Source organism: Microtus oregoni, unplaced genomic scaffold, assembly GCF_018167655.1.
Source record: "Microtus oregoni isolate MIOR12 unplaced genomic scaffold, Mior012 000001F_ref0000356, whole genome shotgun sequence".
Lineage (NCBI taxonomy): Eukaryota > Metazoa > Chordata > Mammalia > Rodentia > Cricetidae > Microtus > Microtus oregoni.
The window spans coordinates 17,842,558-17,854,642 of NW_024543060.1; the positions used below are offsets into that span (position 1 = coordinate 17,842,558).

General features: G+C 43.3%; 1 protein-coding gene across 2 annotated transcripts in view; it reads left to right on the top strand.

The window, feature by feature from the left end:
- The window catches only part of Vwa8 (von Willebrand factor A domain containing 8), a 322,040-nt gene that overhangs the window by 157,840 nt on the left and 152,115 nt on the right, over positions 1-12,085 (top strand). For both annotated transcript variants that reach the window (XM_041665254.1, XM_041665244.1), the window contains exon 21: positions 5,125-5,201. In XM_041665254.1, the coding sequence (XP_041521188.1) occupies positions 5,125-5,201 (77 nt within the window). The remainder of the gene's footprint in view (positions 1-5,124; positions 5,202-12,085) is intronic.

A 12,085-nucleotide genomic window follows, 5' to 3' on the forward strand; every position in this document is an offset into this window, starting at 1 on the left:
CTATGCGTGAGCCAGGAACAACAGGTGTCTAACCAGAGGGCTGCCCACTTGCTGAGGCTCCTGACTTACTGGAGTGGCGGTTTGGAAAGATAGAGGACTGACTGAGAGAAAAAACAACTGAGTGGTCAGGCTAAGAGAAGTGAAATGAGGGTGGCTGGAAGATGGCAGATGAGAAGAATGGGCCTGTAGTCAGAAGAAATGGTACAACAAAAACTCAGATGTGTGAGCTGTTCTGGAGATGGGAGGCTGACAGGAGTATGCGCCATTGAGGCTGAACCCGAGTTCAGGGTTTGCCTCTGCTGTGGGGTTCATCAAGCCTTTCAGTCTCAGGGCTCAAAGCATTTCTGGACAAATTTCCCTCTGCCTGATTTCCATTTTTCTTGGCCCTTTCCTTCTCTTTTTCTTTTCTTTCTGTGATAGAGCACAGATAAACTGTCCAGGAAGACAGCTCTAGATCCCTTTCTTTGGTAAAGGATTCAATTGTCCATGGACATGGTTTCTGTGGCCCCAAGCTCTTCTCTCAAGAGTAACTGGAAGTATACACGCTTCCTGCCTTTGGTTTTAGTCACAGACTCTGTGCCTCCTGCTCCTCTGAGGGTCTCTCCACGTTGCCACGAAGAACTCAACAGGGCAATGATGGAAAGAGCAAGTTTTATGAGACTCCCAATTCCTTTTCCTATTTAAAAGGTTTCACTCACTAAGTATATCTCTCCACTTATGTAAGAGTTTATTTCTTGTTAATTTTACTAAAAGAGACAAGTTGCATCTATAGACTGGTAGCTAGTAAGGACAGATCAATATGCTCAAGGGTAACAAGAAAATATTAGCAGGTAATTTTTGAACAATTACACATTGATAGTGTCTAATGTTCTACATTTCCTAGTGAGAAAGGGGAGTGTATGCAATTGTTATAACAGAAAAATTAGACATTATTTATGTACTTATTCAATTAAAGTAATCCTGAGGATTTTCTGCCTTAGGCACAAACTGTGATTAAAAGGAACAAATGGCTGTAATGGTTTTGTTTTGCTCAGGATATTTACAGAAATTCCTTCCTAGAGTATTCTTTCGGCATTTCCTCGAAGGAACTGAGAGCATCTTAAAGTGAAGTAGGAAGTGACCCTGAGATCCCTGCTTTAGGAGATGAGCTAAACAAATGGTGGGCTGTTCTGTGGCGAGGGTGAGAAGGCAAGTGGAACTCTTTCCAGAGGCAGCCGGAGAGAATGTGCTGCTCTAGAGCCGAGACAGGGAATTCAAGAGGAAGAAACAGATGTGGGAAACAGGCCCTTCAAAATAAACATGTCCAAAATTAAACTGTCTTTGTAAACTTCCCTCCCTTACCCAGTGAGCCTGAGTTTCCTCCCCCACTTCTTTCTCAGTGAATGGCCTGGCCTTGCCACTCTCTGCCCAGGACAAAGATTAATTTCTTCATCCCCTTACTTCCGTCACATTGTGATGCTAGCGCCCTTTCCTAGCTGGCTCCTCATCTCTTGATTCTTTCTGTCCTTGGCTTAGCCCATCGTCTCCCAACTGTTTCCCTTTGCTGTCACTTCCTTCTCTCTGCCATTCCTGCAGACTGGTTTTCCAGAGCTGAAAATCTGATCCTGTAACTCCCCAGCCTCAGTGGCTGCTCTTGGAAACAATGCAAACCCTTGGCTGCCAAGGCTCTGCCACAGTTAGAGCCCACGTCCTTTCCTTACAGCTCCTTCCTCACTCCTGCTCTGACTTCTTGCGGACCTCATTGGATTACTGTACCCGCAAGTCTCCCTCACGCTGCTTTCTCTACTAGGATACCCCTGCTTCCCACTTCCCTGCACCTCCTAATTCCATGGGGTTTTAAATCAAATCTCACGTGTGCAGGGCCTTCCCAAGCTTTTGGTTAAATCTTAAAGCATCTTGAATGCCTCTAATGGCCACATTCCCAAGGGATCTAACAGCGTTCCCTTGTGTTCTGTACTGTCTAGGAAATGACCTGGGAAAGCTCAGCTTTGAGCAAGTTTCTAAATGCGGAGCAGGCAAACATAGAGGAACGAAGATCAAGTGGCAGAGAGAAGCAGCAGACACAAAAACGTTATCAAACCAGATGCTTACAACTCCAGCAGAGACAACTAGAGCAGTCCAGTTAATAGGGCAAACAGTGACGTCAGATTCTGGGGCTTCTCCAAAGACTGCCTAGAGAAGCCCCACTGAGGTAGCTAGAGAAGCCTTCATTGAGAAGGTCTCTCCTTTGGTGAGCTTTCTTGGAATGAATTATTAGCATATAGAAAATGGCATGAAACCTGGGCACTTATAGTCACCCAGCAGAAACTAACCAAGAAGCACTGACTCAGTCATGCTGGGCTTCTGGACTGAAGTCCAGGCACAGCGGAGCAGTGTCTCCACGATTGAGCTCGGGCCTCCCCTTTTCCACATACAGGGTAAACAACAGCAACCCACTGGGGAAAGGCTCACCTCTATCTCCTCTCAAGGACATGGTGCTTTGAGTCTGAGGCTGTTAGAGTGAGGGTGCCAGCTCTCCCAAGACAGGAATTGTGAAGCAATCAAAAAAGGGCCTCTTGCTCAGTCTTCTTACAAATGTATTTGTTTTGGTGTTTTTGAATTTTGAGACAAAGTTTCCTTCAGTAGCTCTGGCTGATTGTACTAGAACTAGTTCTGTACACAAGGGTTGCCTTGAACTTACAAATATCTGCCCACCTCTGCCTCCCTAGTTCTGGATCTAAATGCATTCACCACTGTGCCCCATCCCACAATCCACTTTTAAGCTTAAACAATGCATTATAATTTATCAATATTATGTGTATTACATCCTATTTGTTTTTCCTAGTAAATGTTATGCTGAAGCATCGTCCAGGACAGTACCATGAGCCTATGTACTCATGGAGTTGACAATCAAATGAGAAGGAAGAAGGAAAGGGAGGGAAGAAGAAAATACATGGTTTATACATTGAGACTACAAAGTTCTGGTGGCATTTGAACAAGGTTAAGGGAAATGAAAGGACTTGTCTAAAATTCTGTATTGAGTGATGGATCCATAGCTGTGCCGTCATGCTGGGCATAAAAAGACGTGTGGGTGTGAGCGGGAGTCTGCTGTGTGCAGCCCAAGTATCCCATTGAGTTGGCAGGATCAGGGGTCTCCAAGTGCCCTCAGCAACCAGGTGTGAACAGCGCAGGTAGGATGGCTCAGACTCTGGGACAAGATGGAGGTCAGAGTTTTAGGGATGCAGGATTAAAGGACACAGCAAGGAGCTGCTCTGGAGCAACTGAGCATCTTACCCTGCATCTACAGCACCTACACCGCAGGGGCCTCCTGGCTCTGCAGTGGTGGCTGATGTGGGGAGGGGCTAGCTTTTCCTGACTCACCACATTCAGGAGGTCTTTGCTGTCTCTGGTGTGACAGTGTGTCCCTGAGGTTTGCTTTTCTCTGTGATTACCCAATTTAGAAGAGCTGGAAAACTTAGCACAGACATGTTAATCATCTGCTTCTGTCTATTTTAAATCGTATGTTTGTTCCAACATGCCATTTAAAGCTTCCATGACTGCTGTAACCGACACACAGATATGCAGTCGTGATTGTCCTTTGTGCTTCTGTGCAAAGCTTAAGTCGGGAGGGGGTAAAATCAGCTGGACACCAGGCAGATTCCTAAAAGATGAAGCGATCTGCTATTCTGGTGTCAGTGACTTTGTCAGTCTGGTGGTTCAGTTTCAGTGACCTTGAGTCTTCAGCAGGTGACTTGGTTCATTCATAAAGTATGCACAGCTTTTATCAGCCCAGAACTCCCTACCAGCCCATGGTCAGTATTCCCATAAGCCTGGTCACTGTTTATGTTTTCCTAGGATGTTCACCTCTTCGATTTCCAAACTTGCTGTATTTATTCTTTTATTTGACAAATGCTAATGTGAGTGCCTTACATATATGGGCACTGTGCTGAGTTCTGCAAATTCAGGTGTTAGGAAAGCAGAAGGGGCCATCTCCCGTGGCACGTGAGGCATAGCCATTCAGTTTGACTTTCCCTTCTTGACGCCTGTAGAATGCTTTTCCTCATAAGACATTTGCCCGTGTAGTAAAAGTCCCAGTGCTAATGCTGCCTTTACTCTGGCTTTGCCGTTTCTACTAGACAGCACACGTTTCCTGATCTACCTAATTTGAGGAGCTTGGTAGATGCCTTCTAGAACTGAAGAAGGAGGTGACTTGAGGCCCAAATTGCCTAAATAAATTTCATACTAAGAATTATAACCTACTGCACAGGAACTAAAAACGCAAGCACCAGGATCAGACACCCAGAACCGAGCCCTGGCTCCAGTCATTGACTGCGATTGTTGGCATATTCCTTAACTTTTCTGAATCTTAGTTTATGGATTTGTGAAGTTAAGACATTCTTATTTCCTGACTGATGGCGCTGCACATGTGTGGCTAAAAAAATGAAACGGCACATGAAAACATTTAACAGAAACCTTGAGAAGTTATAAGAAATTAATGCTGTTTTATTTCCCACAATATTGAACTCAGCGTATTAACTGTTGCTCTTCACAACCTAGTGTTAGGTTTTCGCTCTTTTATTTGTATTGAGTCACACAATGAATACTTTCAAATAGGTACATGACATAGCAGCATGGTCTACCTTCTACAAAAGGTCAGTGCCTCCAGCATGAGAAGGGGGAAGGGAAATGAGGGCGTGTCTAAGACGAGCATATGTAGTTGGATTATAATCAAATGCCCAATTTTAGAGTTCCAGAATGTTAATGTACTTTTCAAAAGTGTAAATCAAGTAAAAGTACAGTGTTCTATTTATCTTTCTATAACTGAAAACCTATCTCTGAGAAGCTAAAGGAAAAGCCATTATTTTTATATATATTTGATGCCATTTTGTAACCTGAAATCACCAATGTTCTATGATAATGTCAGCCTTAACTCTGAAACTGTAAACAAAGGTCAAGAAGTGGGCACTGGCGTCTGTACTTTCCCATGCTTAGGAGTCAGATCCTCCAGTGGCCTTATGTCAGGAGATGGGCTATGCATGGTTCCTGATGTGGTTTTTACTAACAACAAACCAACGTAGTAGAACTGTGAAGAAGCAGCTCCAAACCAAAGCTGCTTTGTGCTTAAAGCTGTTTGTGTAATTGCAGGGTGTAGGAAAAAACAAGATCATGGACCGGTTCCTTCACTTGCTCAACAGACCCCGAGAATACATCCAGCTGCACAGGTAGGAGAATCGGGCACAAGCCCTTGAGCGTGATTGATCATCTCTCTCCTACTGTGAATTAAATATACTTCCTTAAAAGCCTGCTTTATAAGCTGGCTTCCTTCCCATTCCTCCTGCTCATAGCTCCACTCGCCTTAAAAGGTAGTAAAGGACAAAGTGGGGTTGGGGTAAGAGCACTGGCTGCTCTTGCAAAGGACCCAGGTTCTGTTCCCAGCACCCGTGTGGTGGCTCACAATCACTTGTAGCTCCAATCTAGAGGGTTGGGCCCCTTCTTCTGCACATACATGGTATACTCAGGCACACACATACACATAAATAAATAAATCTTTTTTAAAAGGTAATAAAGCCATGCAAAATTAGCTTTTAAAGTGACTAATACCTTATAAGTATGAAAGAATAGATATTTTGTGGATAGAGGAATGAAGCTGATGTCATCAACATCAAGGCACTCGAGTTAGAAGGGAGGTATGTGGAGGCCAAGCCTCTGCTGCTCTTCAGACGCTGAGTTAGTGTGCAGGGAGGAACAACACGTTCTGGCCCCATGTGAGATAGGTACACAGACTATGGGAGGGGGCTTAGTACTTCTTGGCTTAGGATTCTGTGTGAATAATTTTGTTTTGTGTGGTTGGAGTGCTGGTTCAGGGATAACTTTTAAGCAAATGAAATTTCTCAGCATGAGTCATTTTAAGCTTCGTGGACTGGTTTTCATTTTAGAAATAAAATGCAGGCAGCAGATCTACTAGAAGCTAAGTACTGCAGGGGACAAGAAATATACCAAGTATTGAGCAGTTTAAAATTAGTGTAGATTATTGTTTTTATGATCCCAGTAACAAATGCTGTGTCAAAGAAAGAACACTGGACTGCATTGAAAGAATGAATTTCTAGCTTGAGTTCTTTTTGCTAAATAATTATGAGTTCCTGAGAGAAATTTTTAGAAGAAAAAGAACAGTTAACAGATTAAAGGACAGAGAGAAAAGGGCTGAAACAAAGTTGAGAGATGATTAAAAAAAAAACAACGCAAAAATTCCCCCATTGGATGTATACTGCTGGCTAGCCCTAATACAGGAAGAGAGGTAAACCTGGAGAGACTCACAAGCCCCGGGAACAGAGCAGTCCTTAAAAATCTGTTGCTGGGGAATAATCTCTTTGTACACTGTGAAGATTTGTTGCTGTGATTGCTTTAATAAAGAGCTGACTAGCCTATAACTGGGTCAGGTGGGAAAGCCAAACTGAGAACTGTGGGAAGAAGAGAGTGAAGTCTAGAGTTGCCAGCCTGATACAGAGGGAACAGGGGATGTAGTGCCATGCTAATAAAGGTATTCTCATGTGGCAGAGTGTAAATAAGGAATATGGGTTAACTTAAAATGCAAGAGTTATTTAGTAATAAGCATGAGCTATTGGCCGAGCATTTATAATTAATATAAGCTTTAGTGTGTTTATCAGAGGTTAGCTGTAGGACAGGAAAACTCAGCCTACAGTCTGTGAATTGAGCAGTGGTCCCCTGAGCCTGCAGTAGGTGCTGTGGTGTCGACGGTAGCCTGTGCAGCACATGCTTCAGAAGTATGGCTGTTCATCCTTTTGATAGCTATTCTGGACTGGTCCTGCAAAAGTTAACAAGAAGCCATGAAGAACACAAACTTGCTGCTGGGGAGGTGGTGCACACCTGTAACCGGGTGCTGGGGAGGCTGAGGCAGAAGCCTGCTCGGTATAGTGACCCCAACTCAACCAGAGGAAAGGGGAGCTAAAGGGTAACAAAGGAAAGAACCTAGCTCATAATTTATTGTATTTTGGAGTTTCTTTCTCAAGAAAGATAACTGTAGGATTAAAGAAGATGGATATTTGGGATATAGCAAGGAATGCCTTGAAAAGATTAATCCTTCAGCAGGCAATTACTAGACACAGAAAGAAGCAAGAGAATTAATATATATGCACTTAAGATGATGGAATTAGCATGGAGCGATTATAAAATAGCTGCCATAAATATTTTCAAGTATTTTAAAAGAGAACTGAGCAACAAGACAATAATTAGGAATCCTCAACCCAGAAAGACAACCCTGAGAAAGGGCAGCAGCATATATCAGCAGCTAGAGTCTCCAAAGGTGGGGAGAGAGGAGAACAGAAAAATACTTGACAAGATAACAGAAGAAAAGTCCCCGAATTTGATGTAATAAGAGGAAATCACCAATAGCCCAATGCGTCTCAGGCATGATAAACAGAAAAGGAAAACCACATCATAATCGATGGTGAAAACAAAGAAAATCTCTTAAGGCCACTGAAATTGAAGACACATTGCATATAAAGGTGCAGTGATAAAAATGACCGTTGCCTTCTTTTTTTTTTGTTTTGTTTTGTTTTTTTGTTTTTTGAGACAGGCTTTCTCTGTGGTTGTTTTGGAGCCTGTCCTGGAACTAGCTCTTGTAGACCAGGCTGGTCTTGAACTCACAGAGATCTGCCTGTCTCTGCCTCCCGAGTGCTGGGATTAAAGGCATGTGCCGCCACCGCCCGGCCGTCCGTTGGCTTCTTATGAGCAGTAAATATGAGACAATTCAATAAAATGGTTGTGTTGAGTAAAAGTTTTGGGTGGCGCATTAAGGAGAAATATTCTGTAAATATAAAGGAGAAGTACAGGCATTTTTAGAGCAGCACGTTTTTATCAACAAAGCTACATAACGAAGGATTTTAAAGTTTAGTATTTTCTACGGATAGGGATACAAAAATAGATCTTAATACAAAAATTTGTACAAGTAGTCACAAACATCAAGACTCTGTGTCCTCCTCATTAGTTTTGAATGTGAATCCACTTTCTGTAGTCATTCAGAGTTTGGTCCATGGGTGACTTCTAGGTTAGCCTCACCTTTCATGCTGCCTTATGCTGAACACAGCCTTTGCTCTTTGAACTTTTGTCCATAGCAGCCAATTCGTACCACTTGATAGAAAGACTATGAGTCTGAGACAGCAAATCCTGTCCTTACAATTTTTGTGTGATTTTTAAACTCCTTGAGTCCTGATTTCTCTATATATCATAGTAATTTCTCCCAAGGTGTCTAAGAAGACTAAAAATAAGAATACGTACAGCAGTCTTACCATGGCGTCAGGCACTTGAAGATGTCTTAATGCTGAGCATCAGGCTAAACCAATAGATGTTCTGCTGTTGGTTTACATCATACAGGTAGCATGTTCCTAGTCCACAAATCTAAGATTTGAAATGCTCCAAAATCCAGAATGTTTTGAAATCTGACATGACGTGACACAGCGAAGTGTTCTGAAGAAGGTGCCACTCACGCAGAGTCTTCAGGAATAATGAGAAGTTTTTCTGATTAGAAAAGAAACAGGCCTTCTCTTGTTGAAGAGAAGGTTTATGTGAATTCTAGAAAGAAACACAGCTTTGAGGGGAGAGAGGAGCAGCGGGAGAGAATATTAATGAATGAGTGGTGTGAGTGTGTGTGTGCACATGTACACGCGTGTGTGTGTGTGTGTGCGTGTGCGTGCGTGCGTGTGTGTGTGCGTGCGTGCGTGTGTGCGTGCGTGTGCGTGCGTGCCTGCGTGTGTGCGTGCGTGTGTGTGTGTGTGCGTGCGTGCGTGCGTGTGTGCGTGTGTGTGTGTGTGTGTGTGTAAGACCATGTATAGGCTTACAGGTTCATGGGCCGAGCCAGGGCTAGGTGAAATCCTCCATGTGATGTAATGAAGTTAAAAACAAGATCATTTTGACTATAATCTATGGGTTGATCAAAGTCAGGTTGGACTTAAGTAACAGGGAAGGGAACACTAGTGATTGATTTCAGGAATCCAAATAAAATTATTGGTCCTAACCAGCCCCGCTGGTGAAGAGAATATGAATAAGGCACTTACTGACATTGGTTTAAATAGCTAGTTTTAGAATTCTTGATGACTGTGTGGAAGGAGATGAGAAAAGAAGTTGAGAGAGATTCTTTGACATGTGACCTGCAATCCTAGAGCCACACTTCCTAGGGCTCTATGTACATACAGAGATGTACATAGTAGGTGCAGTGGGTGCTGATTTGAAGTGACTCTGTGCTCATTGCATCTGGATCTCCAAGCTCACTCTTGTCCATGATCAGCTTTCACTAACTAGAGGCACCCATAGCTGTTTGAGAATTAAGATCCCTTGCAACTCAGGCATCTCTAGACAAGGGACCTGACTCTGTTATATAGATGCTGTAACCAGTAAAATATTGTGGTTCGTTATCTTTTAAACCATTTGCCTTTCCTCTGTTATGTTTTTAAATTTTCCTCTTGTGAAACCAAATGAAGTATAGTTTGAAACAAGTAAGTGCAAAACTCTACTGTTGGCACCTTTAGAGTCAAATGTCCTGGAGTGAGTGCCACTTACAGCGCACAGGGCTGTCCTCGGGCTGAGGAGGATAGAATGGGACAGCACACATTGACATTCATGGAGCCCCAGGGGGCGGATAGAAAGAAAATAGAAAAGGGCCACACTTCATTGAGGTCTCGTGGGACAAGGAGGACTGAGCCATCACATCTGTCATTCTTAGCTGTGGTCCAGAACTGGGACAGGCCACATGGCAGCTGCTGCTGAGGATGTCTGGGAGTTCCTGTGTCTCAGCTCCCCATTATACATGTGAACCCTATTTTAGAAACAGTAGCCGTTGAATGGCAGTTCTTCTACTCGGTGTCTGCCAGTGCCCCCATCCAACAACACGGGTTTGATAGTGCCTCAAATTGCTATGTGCAGACTTTTGGGTTTGTAATTGTTTTTGACTTGTCTCTGGTTGATTTCCAATTCCTTTCATGAGAATATATGTAGCATATGGAGATGGTTAGTATTATCAACATCACAAATTCTAGGGTCGCCTAAGAGAAGGGCACACCTGTGGAGGATTATCTGTGTTAAATTTACCCTCCTGATCTGTAAGGGATATTGTCCTGTGTTCATTGATGTGAGAAGGTCTATCTTGATTGTGGACGGATCCATTCCCTAGAAGAGGATCCGGCTGGATAAAATGGAGAAGGCAGCTGAGTGAGTTGCTTTCTCTTTCTGATTGCCCAATGGACCAGATGTTCCTGCCACCGTGGGTTCCCACCATGATGAACTGTACCCCTGAACTCTGAGCCACAATAAGCCCCGTAAGCTGCTCTATGACAGTATTTTCTCATAGCACAGTCGCGTATAAGATAGATACTGACTGTCAAGCCTGTTTCTAACCTGCTTTTAGCCTGTTGCTGGCTGCTGTTCACCATCTACTTATGAATTCTATGACTATCTCTCTTTTAAGTGAGCAGGTTAAGGCAAAGGGAGGTTAAAGTTGGCTGAGCTCACATAGTTAGCATTGCATAGCCTGGCTTTAGCTCTTTCCTTGACTTCATTGTACGGATCATACAGTAAAACTGTTGACAGCTAACACTTGTTCTCTGGACTCTGCGTATGGTCACACAGTTGGTTAAACACTAGCATCACGTTTCTCATATTTCCCCAGCTTGATCTCTACTATTTTCCCAGGGCAGTGGTTTGGTCTTTTTCCATTTTTATCAATAATACTGTCCTCATTAGATTTTTCTCTAATGCTTTCTTGACAACTCCTCCAGGTTTTACATGAACTTTACCTATCACGCCTCCTGTGGGGTGTGTCACCAGCAGATCTCCTGGTCCTCTCTTCAGTCTGCCAGGTGATTCACAAACCATTAGCAAGGCTGCCGTTTGCTGCTGTTCTCCCAGGTGGCTGCTGCCTCATGGTACCTTCTGGCTTTGTTTCTACCTTCTCAGTTGTGGCCTACAGAGGTTGATGAGTCAGATACAGACCCTAGCACTGCTCCCCACCATGCAGCTCACTCTCTGGTGTTTTGTAAAAGCGGGCTGAGAAGATGAGGCGCCTGCGAGAGCAGCTCATCTCAAGCTCTGAATGACAAGTTTGAGAACCACAGATGCAGTCTCTTTCATGGTCTTGTTACCCCTCAGCATCAGAGCACAGTAGAGTCTGAGAAAAAACTCAGAAATACAAAAGAAAATATAAATAATAACACGGAACTGAATTTGCCATCCAGCTTTAAGAACTATTTATATTTTCTAAATGTGGTGATGTACTTCCTGTTGTAGGAATAGAATACTGTGACTATAGCTGTCCCCACTGTAGCCAGTGCCTCCAGTCTCTTTCCCCTTAAGTCAATCATTAGAATTAAATGTGTTAATTCATCCTTTTTAAACTCAAGCAAGATTTTTTTAAAACATTTTGAAGCAGTTCTTAAAGATAGGGTCTCGTTATGTACTGCTGGCTGGCCTGGACCTGGCCAACCTCAAGCTCAAGAGGATCTTCTGGTCTCTGCCTCCTGGTGCTAGGATTAATGGTGTCCACTACCATATCAGGGTCCCCAACTCCCCCCAGTTTTTTTCTAGAGAATTATTATTTCACCCTGATTGCCATTATAAAATCACTGTTATTCCAATGAAGGAAATGAGCAAATATTTTTAATCTTTCTTAAAATAAAAACAGTGACTCAGCATTAAACATTTTTTGATCTCGGATTGTCTGAACATGTTTTAATATCATGTCCCAACCACTTATCTACTGTCTCCTCCCGGGTCTTTCTGGCCAGTTCCTTGTGGCATCCGTGCGGAGCAAGGAAAGAGTGGTACTAGTACGTGATGCCTAACCCCTCCCAGCTCACGTAGGTTGCTCATGGTTTGGTTTTGTTTTGCTTTAAAAAGAATGGAGTTCCTTAAGTGACAATGGTTGTTGAGATGGTGGCAGCAGTGACAAAATGAGCAGAAGGTATTTAGTATATGTTCCTGGGATTTCTCAGCGCACAGCTCTGTGAAGATGTTCCTATGAACCAAGATGTGTCTATAATGTTTTATACTGGAAGAATCAATGGCATTGCTGAAAATCGCTGCTTTCAAATGGTCAGCA